This window comes from Oreochromis aureus, linkage group 5 (assembly GCF_013358895.1).
Source record: "Oreochromis aureus strain Israel breed Guangdong linkage group 5, ZZ_aureus, whole genome shotgun sequence".
NCBI classification, from domain to species: Eukaryota; Metazoa; Chordata; class Actinopteri; order Cichliformes; family Cichlidae; genus Oreochromis; species Oreochromis aureus.
The window spans coordinates 16,749,506-16,767,678 of NC_052946.1; the positions used below are offsets into that span (position 1 = coordinate 16,749,506).

The window sequence follows — 18,173 nt, forward strand, 5'->3', positions numbered from 1 at the left end:
GCAAATCTGTGGTAAGATGGAGTAACTTTATTTTAGTTTTCACAGCGTTTTAAAAATATACTGTAGTTAATACTTTATTAGCGAGCAGTTTAGGACTATATAGCTTATTGGTTCAGTGGTTTCCTCACAGATGATCGCTCCCTTGTTGGGTGCGTTTGGTTATTTCACCCTGTGGTGAGACAATGCTCCTGTTCTCCCCTTCTCAAATAAAGACAGAAGCCTCACTCCGCCCGGCTAAGGCGAAAGAGTAACAGACGTTACCCGGTGTTCACTAATCGAACTCACCTTGAAGATCTTTGCGCGCTGACCGGCACTTTGTTTTTAAATGGTCTAGAGAAGCTCGTTGATTGGCAGAGAGGAGTCATATGTTGATAGTTCAGCCGTTTGCGTTTTTAAAATAAACATTTTCATTGAGTCAATTTCATTTGTTTGACGCCAAATTTATAATAATGATAATAATAATAATAATAATACTACTACAATATATTTTTTTTCTATGCTATAGATAGCTTGTTGGTTGTTCTACAATTGCTCTAAACATCAAACTTCACAAAGAGTAGCCTTTGGCTCTGAAAGGCTACTCTTTGTGCCAAAAACTAACCCCCCTCCCCCCAAAAAACAACAACAACCCGAAAACTTATCGCAGCAGTGAAAAGTTTTTTTTCTTCAGTTTTTGCCATATTTGTCACACTTGCATGCTTCAGATCAACAAGCAAGCAACAAGGGGGGGTCATCCAGAGGTGGACTTGCTGGTGTGTTTCGGATGATTGTCTTGTTCAGTAACTTGAGTGAGTTACTCAACATTCTCCTTTGGGTACAGAGCTTAAGTCACGGTACCACCACCATGTTTTAGTGTTGTTATGAAATGCTGTGTTAGTTTTACACCAGATGTAACCTTTTGTCTTATCAGTCCCCAAAATATTATCCCAAAAGTCTTGGTATTTTGGCAAATACGAGAGAAGACTTTGTCCTGTTTATGGTCAGCAGTATTTTTCTTCTTGGAGCAAAAAAAGAAAAAAAAATGGAGGATGCCATTTTTGACCAGTCTCTTTCTTATTGTTGAATCATGAACTCTGACCAAAGCTGAGGGAAGTGAAGCCTGTGGTTCTTTAAATGTTGTTCTGGGTTCTTTTGTGACTTCCTGGATGAGTCATTAATGCGCTCTTGGAGTAATTTTGGTAGGCCGGTCACTCCTGGGAAGGTTCAACAGTGTCCCAAGTTTTCTCTGTTTGTGGATAATGGCGCTCATTGTAGTTCACCGGAGTTCCAAAGCCTTAGGAAATTGCTTTATAACCCTTTCCAGACTGAGATGTCAGTGACTTTGTTTCTCAGTGGCTTCTTTAGATCGTGGAATGATGCGTTGCTTTTTGTCAAACAGGTTCTATTGAAGCGATTTCAGGGAGTAGTCAGGCATGGTTGAGGCTAGTGAAAATGAACTCAGTTTTTTAAAAATTGTGGTTATTAACTGTTAATTCATGATTTAACAAGAGGGGCAGTTCCTTTTCCACACAGGACCAGGCATGTTTGAATAGCTTTTCCCCCTTAATGAATAAAATAATTTAAAAATTGGACTTTGCCTGTACTTCGGTTATTTTTCTTTCATATTAAAATTTGTTTGATGATCTGAAACATGTGTGACAAATACGCAAAAAAGAATAAGAACTCAGGAAGCAGGCAAATACTATTTTTCTCAGCACTGTATAGAGCTGATTTGAATGTCCCTGTTTTCTGTTTCGCCTAAACTTTCTGTTAGACAGTAAACTGGCAGGTGTTTTTTGATGTATGCTCACTCTTAACAAAAACTGCTGTTAACACTGGATATTTTCTTCCCTTCTGTCCCAAGCAAGTGAAGGACTTTTAGTCAGTCTGGTAACTTTGAACTCATAATGACATGGTAATACATCATTTATACAGGGGTAGTCTTCAGAACACAAATCTTTTCATTCTTCACAAACCCACATACACCACACAAGGTATTTCAACTAATACCACCCCTGAAACTCACATGGTGGGACTCATCTTACTAGGTGTGAGCATCTGGAACCACATCACAAAGAAAATGTGCTGGTAGCTATAAAATCAGGGCCGTTAGTGATGAAGAGTAGACCTCTCATAGCGTGAACCACAGAACATAAGTTATTACAGAGAAACTGGAGACAGTTGGGTTGAACAAAATTATATTCAGAACTATAAAATCTACAGCTTAAAACTTTGCTTTGCAAGGAGGATCAGACTGGATGCAAATGTAAAAAAAATGCTTCTAACACCATATCGATAATGCAGACTTGCTCACATGTTAACACCTCGTTTGTGGATTTAAATGAATAATGTGCCAAACTGAATTTCAGATGGTAAGTAACTTAACATTTCCAGTTTTACTTGTTTTTGGGACCAGAAGTCCAAAACTGGGAAATACACTAAAACCTACATGCAGTCATGTGATGGAAAAAAAAATGTATTCACAGACTTTGTGTTGTCTTGTGAAAAGCAAAGTGCACTCTTACAGTTTCCAGACGTATTAAGATGCCAAATAAATGTTGGAGCACCAATATAAAAGCAGAAGTTTTGGCAGTTTGCTATTCTGGAGCATTCAGTCAAGACTGAGAAACTAAAAAGTCCAAAAGCTACATCTCAGACAGGCCTCAGTTATCATGTTAAATGTTAAAGTTCATGACAGTAAAATTAGGAAAAGGCTGAGTAAGTATGGCTTGTTTGAAAGGCCTTCCATGTGAAAGCCTCTTCTCTCTAAAAAGAACATGGCAGCACAGCTTAGGTTTGCAAAGTTTCATCTGAGCAAATCATAAGATTTCTGCAACAATGTCCTTTAGACAGACAAGACCAAAGTGGAGATGTTTGACCATAATGACCAGCACCACATCTGGAGAAAACAAAAGCACAGCCTATCAGCACAAGTAGCTCATATCAACTGTTAGACATGGTGGTGGAAAGATCATGATTTGGGCTTGATTTGTAACCACAGGACTCAGGCATCTTACAGTCACTGAGTCGACCAGGAACTCCTTTGTATACCAAAGTATTCTCAAGCTTGGCCGACACTGGGGCAACACGACAATGAGCAATAGCACAGCAGCAAATTTACAGCAGAATGGCTGAAAAAGAAAAGAATCAAGGTGTTGCGATTGTTCAGTCAGTCCAGAACTCAACCTGATTAAATGCTGTGATGGGGACTGTGAGAGCTGTGCATGCATGAATGCCTGTAAACCACAATGAACTGAAATAACACTGTAAAGAAGATTGGGCCAAAATTCCACCATAACGATGTGAGACACTGACAAAGTCAGACAGAAAACGATTCCTTAAAGTTGTTGCTGCTAAAGGTGGTTCTACAAGCTACCAAAACATCTGTGTACTTAGTTTTTTCCCAGGACTGTTAGAGGATAAACTGAGTGATTACCTACTTTTTTGTGTTCGATAATGTTTCAGTGTTCAACTGGCATCTTTTAACTGATTATAAAAGAATATGCTAAAATAAAGGAAGAAACCAAATTTTCTTTCAGGAGGAAGCTGCAAAGGACTACATTCAACATCAATTTCCTAAAAACCTTTTTTATTATAACAGGAAGGTGAAACCTGCCAGCATGAAACATGAGAATGAAAACAACACAGTCCTGTGCCTGTTAAAGACATACACACCAGTATCTGTAAGCATGTGTGGTGGATGAAGTCGGGGTCACCTCTGGGAATAAATCCATGAACCAGTGCTCTTATTATTATTTCAAGTTCTCGTGCACTCACTTACATATGCACTCATACTATGCGTGGTTCACCCTGTCCAAAGCAATGTAGAAACTTTTCTTGTCATCCAAACAGTGCCAGCCGATTGGTCCAATCTCGCAGTCTGCACAGATGAGGTACTTGATCCTCCCCACGTCCTTAGTGAAACCTACGTTCTCAAAAGTGTACATGTCATCCACGAACCAGTGGGCACTCAGTGTGTCACCGTCCACTGAGGCCTCTGTGCTGCTGAGGCCACTCTTTTTCCGCATGGATGGAAGGAACAGCTGGTGGCAGAAAACACAGGCACAGATGATATTAAAAAAACAAAACAAAAAACTCGTGAAACAGCACAAAATTAGGAGTGAAACAGGGTAAGCATGAAGGGGTTTGTGTCAGCCTCCAGCTCAGATTTAAGCTTCTCTCATCTGTTGAGCACAAATACAGCTCATCTTGAAGAAACAGAGTTAAATCACTGATTTCCTACTTTGCATTTGAGCATAAACAGGATGTTTTTCTTTGCATAGAATTAGCTGAGTCTGGAAAAAATTAAATAAAAACCTCCAGCACCTGCAGTTGTACTCTGCTCTTCAAAGAGTCAGCAGATCCTAAATATCTATGTGCCTTTTGCTCACACATCTGCAGAGCCAAGTCCGTCTTTAGTAACTAAGGCCTAAAGAATACATCTGTTTCCTTTCTTAATTCAGTAGCAGCACCTGCAGTATATTTACTGAAAAGCACCCTGAAGAATTAGTATTGACTTTGGTGTTTACAATCATTGGCCATTTTTTATGAGGCACATCTGTTCAATCGCTCATTATTACAAATAGCTAATCAACCAATCACATGCCAGCACCTGGCAGCAGACAACCTGCTGAAGTTTAAACGGAGCATAAGAATGCAGAAGAGAATCTCTGAACGCACAACACCTAAACTTAAATAACATGGGCTACACTTCATACAGGGTCACCAAAACTGGACAAAAGAAGATTGGAATATTGTTGCTTGTTTTGGTGAGTCTTGATTTCTCCTGCAACACTCAGATGGTAGGGTCAGAAATTCTTGTGTCATCAGTTCAGGGTGCTGATGCTGTTATGTTGCAGGGGATATTTTCTTTGCACACTTTGACTGAGCATAATTTAAAGTCTGAATATTGTTACTGACCATGTCCATCCCTTAATGACCACTACCTACTGATCTTCTGATTGTGGCTTACAGCAGGATAACACTCAATGTAACAGCTCAAATGATCTCAAACTGGTTTCTTGAACATGAAAATGTGTTTGCTGTACTCAAATCATCTCCACTGTCATTAGATCTCCCAAAAAAGCACCTTTGCGATGTGGCGGAACAGGAGTCACATCATGGATGCGGAGCCAACAAATCTGCAGCAACTGTGTGATGTTTTCATGTCAATATGGACCAAAATGTCAGGAGGAATTTTTCCACCTTGTTGAATCTCTGCCACAAAGAATTAATGCAGTCCTAAAGACAAAAGCTGGTCCAACTTGGTCCTAGCAAGTTGTACCTAATAAAATGACCAGTGAGTGCATATCTGCCTCTGATTGGTTTGTTTCAGCAGCACTTTGGTTTGGCTTTATTATCCTTTGAAGCACACAGGAACTCCCTGATATTAAAACGATGAATGTCAAAAGAGACTGAATGCATGCGTCATACCTCCTTCTCCGCTAACACGGCCGTACCGGGGCAGAGCACCTTGGACCCGCAGCGTTGACAGAGCACAGACTTGCTGTTCTTGCCGTCATCAGAAACCAGGCTGGATCGGTCCGTGCTTTCTTTCGATTCCTGATCCATGTCGATCCCCAAAGAAGAGCAGGTTTACTCGGACGAAGGAGCACAAAGAGGCTCAGGGGAGACTTCCACCAAGAAAACCAGGCTGGTCCAAGAGACGACTGTTAACTGTAACGGTTAAGGAGATGATGTTAATTAAAGTGCGATCTTAACAAAAAGAGAAGAATAAAGGGAGGGCACGAACAGAAAGGGTGCACCGGAATTACGAGCCGTGCGGAAGTCCCTAATCCTAATTCATTTTTCTTTACGTTCCAAATACAGGTCACACATGTTCCTAAACCTAGGGTGACCAGCCGTCCTCTTTTTTGCACTTGTTGACTTGTAAAAGCCTATATAACACTTTTTATTTCACCATTCTTTAACCTCACAGAGAAGGCATCATTTAAATATGTTAAAGTTTTCTTTAAGCAAACAGTATTATTAAAGTTCTTCATGACTGGGCCAAGTGTCCTCTTTTTTGGAAATCAAAATATGGTCACCCTACTAAACCACAGCTTGAAAAATACATTTAAAAAGACAATTTTAACCTAATGCAGTCCAATGGGATGACCCGTATCTTCATGTGTGCTAACTCCGGGTCTGACACTGACAGACATAAACCTACAGAGCAGAGACATATGTTTTAGACACATGCATTTTAAATTAAGCCAAATAACGCGTACCTATATGTTGCGGAAACTAAGATGCTCTGAACAAAACTGTATGAGACAAGCAAGCTAGCTGAAGCTAGGCTAACAATTCCTGGGTCTCTGTGTGCCAACCAGTAAATGCTCTCGTGTTGAAACACGGAGCTGTGACTTGGTTCCTACGCCAGTGAGTCCCAGTTAGGTTTTATTTTATGTCGTTTTTTCTTCACTGTTTACTTAACAAAACAAAACAAACAAACAAAAAATCAGCTTAGTTTAGGTTACTTTCCGTACGAAGAAGTATTAGGACCATATTAAAAAAATAGTGTCCATTTTAAATATTAAAGTCAAGATTTTGAGATTAAACTCGAAATAGCATTCTGATCCAAAACAAACAAAAAACAAAACAAAACAAACAAACAAACATCGAACTGTAGAGATTCCATTTGTCGCTTTAAGCCAAACAACTGCCACGGCTCCTATACCCTCTACAAAACGTGTAGATGAGTTAGTGAAACAAAATGATCAGTTCTTATCGTGTCCTGTGTTACAACATACAGGGCGTGTAACTATCTCATCTACACGAGGCATTTTGTATAACAGCCGTGGCAGTTTGTCTTAAAACAAAAACTGTAATCTCCACATTTTGACTTTATTTTCAAAATGATACTTCTTCATATGTATACCAGAGCCTACTTGAGTATTGATTATTAGGAAAATCAGTACAGGTATTACAATAAAGCCTCATCAGTTATCATAACAAATTAACAAGTATCTGCTTGCCTAAGTTAGTTTTCCCCAAAAGTTCCCCAAATCATTTCACTTAGTTTTAATTTTAGTTAACTATAATAACCTTGTTTCCAATGTGTGGGCCGCGATCCTGCAAGGGAGCCGTCAGAGGTAATTTCCTGTATATATAATTCAGTTGCCTGAAATGCCTCTCACCGTGTGTGTTGCCCTGTGGTAGGACAAACAGACTGAGATGCAACTACTTAACGAATACCTTAACATTGAACCTCAATAGACACCGACTTCAACCACCCCCACCTCCTCGTTCTGCAATAATTTCTCTGGTGCATAATATCACAGCTAATGATCAATAACTTCAAATGATTAGAATTCTCTTTGCAATATTGTCTATTATTGGCTAAGTCATGATCATATACATGCAGTTTCATGCTGTTCCTTAACATGAATGCTTTTTGTTATCACATTATTACCATCTTATGTAGTACGTTTGTAGTTCTTATGTAGTACTTAGTACTATAACTTTAAAGGATAAACTATGGAATAAGATGCACTCATATATGCTGAATCAAATGACAATCCTTATGGAATAAATCTTATAAGATCAGATGATCTTAAAAGTTTAAAATTGGCATGAAATGTTAGAGTTTGATGTCTCGAGACCGGTCTTGGTCTCGATACCACTTTTACATGGTCTTGGTCTTGTCTTGGTCTCGGATCCCTCGGTCTTGCTGTCTCAGATCGACATAGTGGTCGGGAGATTTGGAGTCAACAGTATCCATGACACACAACGTAACGTTCGATAATGTGTCATGTGCAAAAGCATCAGCTCTAAGAGCCGTGGTTAGAGAGTGCTTTGTAGTGAATCAGAAGAGTCGACTCCCATTGAGCGAGAGCCGGCTCCTCAATCAATTTCCTTTCGCTGCTCAGCTCTCACGCAGTGGCTCAGCTATGCTCTAATCCCTCCATATTGCGGCCAATCACATGCGAGGATATAGGATAATATCATTATGTGAAAAACAGAGGGTGAGAGACGCGACAGTCAAGTGGAGCGTGCATCTGTCCTCTCAGTAAGTGAGTGAGACGGTAGACAGCGGTGAGGAGGGCTGTGCGAGTGCCTCGCAAAAACACATAAATATGCCTGACACCCGTAAACGAAGCAGCATCTGGCTGCAGTTTAAAGACTTTTTTGTCTCGGTCTCGACTTTGTCTTGGTCTTGACTCGGTCTGTCTTGGTCTTGGTCTTGGTCTTGTCTTGGTCTCGATACCCTCTGGTCTTGGTCTTGTCTTGGTCTCGATACCCTCTGGTCTTGGTCTTGTCTTGGTCTCGATACCCTCTGGTCTTGGTATTGTCTTGGTCTTGGTTTAGGCGGTCTTGATTACAAGTCTATGAAATGTTAACATTGTAAAAAGAAACCAAACTAGTGAAGCCACAGGGTTTAAAAAATACTATCAGAAGAACACAAAAATAATATTCTGTTATTACAGTATTAAAATATTTGTAGGAGTAGTATAAAATACACGAATTATGTCTACCACGCATCCCTGCTGACATGCAGGTGACCTGAGAAAAAGAACAAATATTTTAGGCTCCTGCGTGGTACAATTTCACAAAAACCCCCCCAAAACAAAACATGTCAAACTGCAAATACTTTATAGCTAAACATTTATCACCTTCAGTAAGTTTGAGGCTTCATTTGTGGATTAAAACTGCTGTGTTCAGGAGTGTAGTTTTGCTAACACAGCGGTTTACATTGTACCGCTGACGATATGATACAATCAAATTATGTTTGAACAAACATCAAACCGCAAAGGAAAGCACTGAAACATGGTACAGATTATATACTCGACATAACTGAGAAGAGGAAGTAGACCATGAATGCTTTTGTCTTCATTTTTGATAACTGGTGATGTGACATTTGAAATGTCAAGTCATACATTCCTGTGACTGATGCTGAACCTGCTGAGTGTATGTTAATGTAATCAGCTGCTTGTAGTCCCTGAACCTTTAAAATGTACACTGGAGAAAACTGGACACCACATTTTCACGTGTGGAAAAGAATTTATTACAATAATTTTCCAAGATTACCATTAATAAATATTTAGGTTTACATTTCTGTGAAATGTATGATTTATCACTTTCTACACAGGACATTACACAAAGTCAAGAATACACGTTGTTTTAGTCTTTGTAATAAAGCTTGAATAAGTTCATCTAGAAAAAGGAGTCTTAAATTGAAGTTCATACAACCTATCAATGGAAGTGTAAGTGTAATGCAAATCCAGTAATGATTCGATTGTATATTTATATATATATATATGGCAAGGAAAACAAGAAAAGTCAACATCTGGAAATCCTTGATACTCCCTTGACTCTTAAGATAGGCCATTTTATTTAAAACATTTCCATTGGCCTAAGGCACAGGAATACTAAAAGTTTATACAGAGCATGTTTCCTCATATGGATTCTAAGTTTTTTAATTTAATAATGTACGCTAAGGTGTAATTGATATTTATACCTCTCACTCCATTTGAGATCTAGCACAAAAGAAAAACCTCTGACAAAAACGCAATTGAACCAATCCATATCTGTACATTGTGCGTAGCCCAGGAACTAACTCTAGAAATTAATCCATGAAGTGCCAGGTGACTGATAAATAATGACTGGGTAGTTCTAGTCACCTCAATGTTTCAAGCGTCTTAGTTTAACCTGAACTAAGCTGATTTATTTTTATACAGCAGCTACAAACTCTTAGGGCTTTTCTGTGCCGTTAAATGATTTGAAAATGATCCATTTGGGATTTTTCTTGATTTAAACGATGCAACAGAAACAGAAAAGAAATATCCAACCCTGTGAGGATCTGATTAGCTTTAATCCATGTGTTATTCAGACACTTACTGTGCGTAGCTCTTATTTATGGGGCCTAAGCTCTAAGCTTTATTCAAAAATTATTGATCTGTTTGCTGAGCAGGGAGTGTCCACGTGAACAAATGAGCTGTGGATGAGCTGGAGTTAGCCAAGAGGCAGTTTTCCCCCTCTAGGCATATGGTTCAAAGTCACCCTAAAACCATATAAGAATGTAACACTTAAGCTTTGACCGGGCTTTCAGATAAACTTGTGGTTTATTGCTGAGTGGGCTTATGTAACAGATAAATGAATATGTGCCGGTACACTCACCAAAACAGACAAACAAAAACGAAAAACAAGTGCTGACAACCATGCCGAAAACTAGATGCTCCCAACCACCTAAGCTGTCCTCAGCTTCTCTACACCAAACTCCTGCAGGACAGCACATTCATCTACTAGCTTCCATGGAAAATAGGAAAGGAATGGTTTACAGTATGTGCCTTCTTCTACAGCACAAATTGGTGACAAGTAACAAAGTGGCTGGGGTACTAGTAAGCTGCAGTTTCAGGAATACATGACTTTTTTTTGGCTAAAATCCCACTTTTATCTTAGCTGAAAATGCAGATTTTAAGCTTAATAACAATTTTATTAACAAGTAGCGCCTGTTTCCACCATGGTACATTGGCTAGTTGATGCTACTTTATTGAAGCAAAAAGAAGCCAAAGCAGAAAGATCACAAAAAACCCAAACAAGATGTTAAAAAAAAATCAGAAGTATAGAAGGATGAATAAGTGACTGTTTTGAATTCCAGCAGCATTTTGTGTGTGTGTGTGTGTGTGTGTGTGTGAGAGTGTGTGTGTGTGTGTGTGTGTGTGTGTGTGTGTGTGTGTGAGTGTGTGTGTGTGTGTGTGTGTGTGTGTGTGTGTGTGTGTGTGTGTGAGAGAGAGAGAGAGGGGGCTATAGAGAAAAGTTTAAGTCACAGTCAGGCCTCTCAGAGCAGAGAGTCATCTGTGCATCCTCCCTCGAGGCCGTATCGGAACTCCTGCAGGTTGGAAACGCCATAGAAATGGATGAACGCTGCTGCCACGACCAGAACATGAAAAATCTGATGAGAATGGAACTGACAGAAAGAAAGATGTGCATATTAGCAGCATTTATTATCATTTGCTTGGTATTTAAACAAACTACCAAAGATACATCCAGAGGCTACAGCTGAGTATAACACTGTTCCTTTAGTCACTCACTCCCTGCTAAACCTACAATAGACTGTAAATACTGAGCTTTGAACTTGCTCAGACTACTACTGACTGCTTGCATGTTTGAGGGAGGAAAAACTTACCCAGATGTCGCACTTGCCGGGGAAATAGCGTTCAGGGATCCTGGCTGCGTACAGACCAGCGCCGGTGATATACATGGCCCCCATCAGGTAGAACCAACCCATCTGGCCAACTGTGGTTGCCTTAACAAAGCCTTCCTCAATGGTGAAGTGCATGGTGGGAACAATGCCACTTAGTCCGAGACCCATGAAGACGCCTAGAAACATGGATTGGATTTACGTGTTATTAGTTTCCTGAAAATTATCCCCACTGCTCAGAAGAGGAATAAACGGATGTGTGATAAAACTGCAACCAAAACAAACTGCTGCAAGTGTAAACAGTGTGTATGTTCCTTTACTGGTGCCCACCTGCTCTTGTAGGTCTGTGACGAGGTGTAGAGAATCGGTCCCACTGGGCGACAATGATGGCGGCAATGCCGAGGATACATACAATGGTGAGGTAGATAAGGCGAGGCTGAGGGGAACAATAGAATGAGTAGTACAGCCAGGGCACGAAGGAGCCCATGATTAGGAGGGCGATCCCCGAGTAGTCAAGCCTGGGGAGAGAAAATAAGTGTTTGGATAGAAGACCTACAACAGAAATATCAAACTCATTTTACATTGCCGACCACATACAGCCCACTTTGATCTTAAGTGGAACGGACCAGTTTAACTCCTCTTTCTGTCGGTATAGACAAGTTTAGAAATATTTTAATATTAAAAAAAGTGCATGTTCAGAAATGCCTCTAAGTTTTTCTACATGAGAAAGAAATGCGGCTTGGACTTAAATTGTAAGAAATAAAGCTGTAAAATTACAGAAAAAGTTCTGTTAGCTCATTGTGCAGGCTGTCCTGCAATTATAAAACAGATAATTTTTGTTAACTGAGAGAATGTCCTCTTTTTGTTTTATAGTAGTAGTATTTGTAGTAGACAGTGAAAAAACAGGAACTTTCTGTCATTTAATTGTTTATCTATTACTTGGTTACTTTGGTGTAGTATGAATGGATATAGTGGAGGTCTTTATCAGTAAGAAAGGATGTAAAACTTGTGAAAATACAGTTAAAAGTCTAAAATGCATTCTGTGCTTCATATTTTTCAAAGCCATCAAGTGGGCTAGATTGGAGTCTTTCACGGACTGATTCTGGCCCCCAGGCCTTATGCTGCGACACCCCTAATCTAGAAGAAGCAAAAACTAAAAACTTTTTGATGCTTCTGAAAAAGAAAAACAACAGAACTTCGTTTCCAGGTCTGTTCAAAACATATATTGTTGAAATATGATAACTGCTATGTAAACATGAGCTGTGGGTATATGAAGTATAGTGATGCTTCAAGTCTGCCACAATAAATACTCCTATGTTGCATCTTTAACCACAGATCAATAAAAGCACTGACAAACTCTGGGGTCAGGTTCTTGTTAAATGACCCTTGGAACATGGACAGAAAGGGTTGGGATCAAATAACTAGCTCCTCCTGTTCTTACAATAATATGTGTGTGTGTGTGTGTGTGTGTGTGTGTGTGTGTGTGTGTGTGTGTGTGTGTGTGTGTGTGTGTGTATCAGTTAAACATCCAAACAGAAACATGTTTTAAAATAAATACTAAAGTCACTTGATGATTAAACAAAAACTATAGAGGATTTAGCACAGAGTTATAAATATTTAATCAATATTACACAACACTCAAGGTGACAAGCTCGAGTTGCATGTGTGATTTGAAGATGCGACTGAACTTTAACAGCCTCCATAAACAAATGAGAGTTTATTTAGTCTGACAGAAATTATTTGTTCATGATGTGCAAAGCACCGTTTAACAGTGTGAGGCCTTACTTGGAGAATGTGCGAGACACTTTCTCAGAGTGGCAGTAGACCGTATGAAAAAGCCAGGAGAAGCTGAGGCAAAGCACAGCACCCAGGAAGAACATCCCAAACACAACCTTCTCTTGCAGCGGAGCCATAAAATACATGTTGGGCCGCAGCATGGTTAATGTGCCCAGACACAGGAATAAGATCAGCCCTGAGAAAGACAAAACAGGCTAGAAATATGCAGAATGACCCAGATGAAAATATTTTTGACCATAATGAAAATTTTTATCTGCTCCTAATCAGTTTGTAATGCTCACCTAACAGGTGAGTCCAGATGTTTCCTGTTTCAGTGTGAATTCTGAAAATGCTTCCAAAACAGGCCCGGAAGGATGGCATGGGTGGTCGATGTCCATGCAGGAGGTAATCGTTGTCCTTCAGCCACTCTGGCAGGACATGAAAAGGGATTACTCTCCAGCGCCCCTCCCAAACCTGAAAAACAAGAATAACTTTTGCTCACAGAGGCATAAATTCTGAGTTTATTGTGAGGGTCTTCAAATAAAACACACAGAAAAATGAAAAACAATACAGGAGTTATATTCAGCATGTTAAAGATTGTGTATGAAAAAATGATATGGAAACATGTCTGAGAGTTTGAAGCAAAATCAAACAAAGCAATAATATTTAAAGAAAAAAAAAAAAAAAGAAGTATTCCGTAAATGTGTCTTACAGAACTGTGACCTAGATATGAAAGACATTTTTCAGTACAAAAAAGAAGTGCTCATCATTGCTCTTGTGTGGACTACTTACTTAATGAACACAGAGTCTTGTGATTTATTAAGAACACTGACATATTCTTAATAGGCCAATTCATTAGTCTTTTTCCCTCAACGAGTTCTGTTTAAGCATTAAAAGACAATTTGGGTTTTTTTTTTTTTTTTTTTTTTATGTACAAACTCCTCCATCTTCTCCATGGCATGGTGAGCCTGTAGTGGTAAGGTCAGAACCTCACCCACCTCATCCTCCTCCTCTTCCTCATCAGCAAGCATTGCGGCTCCCTTTAAAGAGGTTACGACACTACTGAAGTTACAGAGAAATAACAGCTTCTTTCTTTGTTGCTTATTCTGAAACAGTCCTACCTCAGGATGGACACTTTTGGATACTGCCTGCCGCGCCCCTCCCTCTTCCAGCAATGGCCCCAGCTCCATCAGCTCAACATCTGGGACCTGGCAGTCCTCAGAGATCCGGCAGTCTGCATCACTGGCAGACCCGTTTCGGCCTGACATAGGGAGACTGCCTGATGATCCACTCACAGTCGATGTATTCTGCTTCAGATGGTATACTTGAATTTCCTCCTGGGGGGCACCAGAATTGCAATCAGCTTTACAATCTAAGTATGTCAACACCTTCATGTAGTCTGACTCCAGTTCTCTTCAGTCCTCGAAACACTCAGTGATTAAAACTACACAACTAAAGACGGCAACAAAAATAATAAACTAATAAAAGAAGAGTAAAAACAACCACAATTAAATAACGAATATCTATGATAAGACCGATATTACGTTATCTACAGACAAAAATGCCTCACAATGCAAATAAGCTAGAATTAATTATGAGATGATAACTGTGGAGGCAAGAGGCCAACAGTGTTACTGGCTGATATCTCTGTTGTATAGGATAAAAGACTCATTTCGAAGCACCCAGAGCACAACCTGAAGACATAAAAATGAACTGCTTTGTCCACGACTTGAATTTGGAATATTTAAAAGAACTAAACAAAGCAAATCAGGATATTTTGTGTTTTGTATTTAGAACCTGACAAGTATGTCCACTAATATGGAGCTCTAGACCAGGGATGTCACCTAAAACCTGGTCTGAAAGGGGATCAGCTTTAAGTAACTGAGAAGGCAGAGCCTGTCAGTGAGGAGAAAAGAGGTGACCGACTTTAACCTACCTACCTACATATTTAAATAAGCAGCATTTGAATGTAACAGGTTAAGTTTACATTTATCAAATGAATGGTATATCCTATGAACGCTGATGCTGATGTTAAACACTTTTCTTTCTTTTTTTTGTGCCTGTGGTAAAATAAAGCCATCAGTCCAATTTGCTTCAATTGGCCTCATTTGTAAGTGAAGTTTCTGTTTCCATGTTACTGTGTCACTATTAGTAAGCTGCTATATTATATTACTATAAAACATTTAGTATAAATAGTCTGCATTGGCTTGCTTCAGGTTTATGCCTAACTGAGAATAAGCCTTTGTAGAAAAACAAAGAGAACAAGGAACGCAATCTGTCTGTGTTGCCTTGTTTTTTGATTAAAGCTAAACATTTTCCTGTTATTTCTGCACTTCTGATAAACAAAATGTCCACTGTGCTTCAGGAAATGAACCCCGCTTAACAAAACTGGTTAGAAATAATCACTTTATTACAGATAAATGCTGCTGATTTTCTACTTTCACTCTAAATGAAACCTCTTAAGAGGTTTTCAATAACTCATCTATGCCATAAACCCATCTACTTGTAATTTCATAGGGCTTCAGCAGCTCAATAATTAGCACTCACAATGCAATTAATACGTCTAGTACTTCTAAAAAAATGGACATTAATGTGAGCTTCGCATGAAACGCCTGTGTTACTGACCGAAAAATAACAACAAGGAAACAAAAGAAGTGGCTAAACTTGTTGTTAGCTGTACGTCTCCAGACAAGTACAGCACGACGGCAATTCTTATTTCAGACAGGATAACGATTTATGATGTAACCCTAGTACTGACAGCACACATAACACATTTAACCATTTTACTGTTTAGCCCAGGCTCCCAGACGGATGTTGATTAACGTTAGCACAGCATCAGACGGAACAGGGAGCACAAAATGTAAACAACACCAAGATACAGAGGATTTGATACAAATTCTCAGTATCAGTACGCTTTCTTACACTTTTTAAGGAGTAAAGCATTGATTGTAACCTTCTCCGACAACGCTTATAATGAGCTGGTCTGAGGTGCTATAATATCAGGTTGCTAACGTTTCCTTTAAGCTAGCGCCGAGCTGTCGCTGAGGAGGGGACGATTTTCAGAGAATTAACTTAATAATAAAAGTATTTACGAATTCATCAGTCTGAAGTATTATCTAGAAGCTTTACTGTCCCAAGATCCTTTATGACAAGTTCATTTAAAGCAGAAAAGTTACCTGGCAGGGTAGCCTTCAAACCAGGAAGGTGAATTATTTACCGATGAGAAACACAATTCTTTCCGGAAGTTGAAATCTCTTTTGTAAGCCGAATCCAGTTCTCCTTTCAAGATAAAAGCACCCATTCGAATGTCGAGAACAAGTCAGACGTCTTCACGAGGTCAGAAAAGGTTTTTAAATAATTAATTTTAGTCAGTGCAATTCCAAAATGACTTACACAATGTAAAAATATTGTTTTTAAATGTAAATGTTTACAAATGTAAAACAGACAATAGTGCAGCCCCCACCCCATTACACAATAACTGGTAGGACTGATATGGTACATAATTTGCGTAGTGTTGGAATCTTTGCACTCGTGTAAATAACCAAAATAAGTCCTGACTGCTGACGTGGTCTGCTGCCATAACAGTCAAGAAAATGTTTTTATATGCTCCTGTTGTTGCATATAGCTCTGCATAAACAAATTTTATCCCACGTCGTCCGTTGACAGTCACCAAACGTAATTTTGTCGCATCTTTTTAAAATTACAAATAAATAATCTTAATCTTAAATGTAAATGATATAAAAATTAATTTACTATCGTGCATAACTAATACACTTTCGTTTCTTCTAATTAGCTTTTGTTTTGACTTTAGCCATTTATTCGTTTCAGCAATAATTTAACTATTCTAGTTTGGAAGGATTTTATTATTGTTTGTACAACACTTTTTGAAGTGTTGTGTCAAGCCGCTAAATATAAGGAAATTTCTGTATAATTTATGTGTACAATATTGTTCAGTATCTATTTTTATTTCAATTAACCAAAATAGGTTTTTTTCACACGCTTGTCTTTAATTTTGTTTTTATAGTTCTAACTATATCAACCTTGCTATAATCCCTTTCGAATGACTCAGAGGTACGGTGCCTCTATCTGTAAATGTCAAAATGTAATTTCAAATATATTTTAACACAGACAGTGCTTGTGTTTAAAATGCATTATGGTGTGTGGTACATCAAAACTAAGATTAACGAAGACCAATAAAGCACACGCTAAGAAAAAAAAATTATACCTGTGCCTTCCTGTGCTACCCCCCAGCCTCCTATAGATGCAGCTATTGTATTAATGTGAAACTTCATATAACTTTCTTCTTGAGTTATCATGTTCATGAGATTTTCAGAAAACTTGACCTCTGACCTTTAAGTCAAGATCACCAATAGTTAAACCCCTCCACGATTTTCAGTTATTGCATCTATAGTAACAATTTAAAAATCCTATTTTTTCTCGTTTTCCAGTTATTATGTTCACAAATGTGGGTGTCCACGCCACCTGATAATAACCCATCAGCCTTTTATGACTAAGGGGGTTAAAAGTAGACTTGTGCAGTTTTCTGGAAACACTAAGAATATACATGGTAATATTTTTTTTTCTTTACACTTTGTGCATCTCAGATATAAAACAGTGGCTAACCTGCTGTTATGGGTAATGTCTCAAATATTAATGCAAACATTTTCTATTTACAGTTTATCAAAGTGGGTTTCTCCCTTCAATGTTAATAGTAATTAATGTTAATAGCATTAATAGTAATTCACTGGCATTCAGATCAATGCTTAACCTGTAAATATTAAAGTGGCCAAAAAACAAAGAAAAACAAAAACACTTCACTCACATTTCTGAGGATGTCTTTAATCATAAATGACTAAGTAGTGTGTTACTTCATCTCACACAGTTTTCTTTATTTGTGAAGTTTATATAAAAATTTTAGCATCAGCACATTTACTCTAAATGTAAAACCATCCCCAAAACACTTAACTTCATAATTAATATTTTGTTAGCTCCTCTTGTTATTTCTCCGTCATATTTAGTATGAGCGTGTGCCATCCTTGCTCTTTCAAAGGTAGATTGCAGAAAAGGCAGTGATAGTCCAAGTCACATGATCGGTTGTGTCCAAGGACGACCAGACAGTGTGATAGTGAGCCAGCATCTTAAAAATGAATAATTCAAGCAACGATATGGCCATAATTGCGTACATTTACATCAATTTTTTTTCCTACCTTGACATGTCAAAATGTCTTCAGGAAATATTTGTATTACAAAGGTCCCGTCACAACACACAATATAA

The 18,173-nt window shown here is 38.7% G+C and overlaps 2 protein-coding genes across 3 annotated transcripts; both read right to left on the bottom strand.

Moving 5' to 3' along the window:
* Positions 1-3,547: 3,547 nt before the first annotated feature.
* Positions 3,548-6,342, bottom strand: rabif (RAB interacting factor). Of its 2 annotated transcripts, none has more exons than XM_031752005.2 (3): positions 6,210-6,342; positions 5,413-5,655; positions 3,548-4,022 (listed from the first exon to the last, which is right to left on the bottom strand). In XM_031752005.2, the coding sequence occupies exons 2-3, from the start codon at positions 5,548-5,550 to the stop codon at positions 3,774-3,776; spliced, it is 387 nt and encodes a 128-aa protein (XP_031607865.1). In that variant the 5' UTR covers positions 5,551-5,655; positions 6,210-6,342; the 3' UTR covers positions 3,548-3,773. The 2 variants fall into 2 exon arrangements, with proteins under 2 accessions (XP_031607865.1, XP_031607866.1); XM_031752006.2 differs by lacking the exon at positions 6,210-6,342 and adding an exon at positions 6,075-6,207.
* Positions 6,343-8,962: 2,620 nt separating this feature from the next.
* Positions 8,963-16,152, bottom strand: adipor1a (adiponectin receptor 1a). The gene is made up of 8 exons (XM_039612649.1): positions 16,075-16,152; positions 14,020-14,235; positions 13,827-13,938; positions 13,201-13,374; positions 12,908-13,094; positions 11,453-11,640; positions 11,108-11,301; positions 8,963-10,888 (listed from the first exon to the last, which is right to left on the bottom strand). The coding sequence occupies exons 2-8, from the start codon at positions 14,164-14,166 to the stop codon at positions 10,760-10,762; spliced, it is 1,131 nt and encodes a 376-aa protein (XP_039468583.1). The 5' UTR covers positions 14,167-14,235; positions 16,075-16,152; the 3' UTR covers positions 8,963-10,759.
* Positions 16,153-18,173: the final 2,021 nt, after the last annotated feature.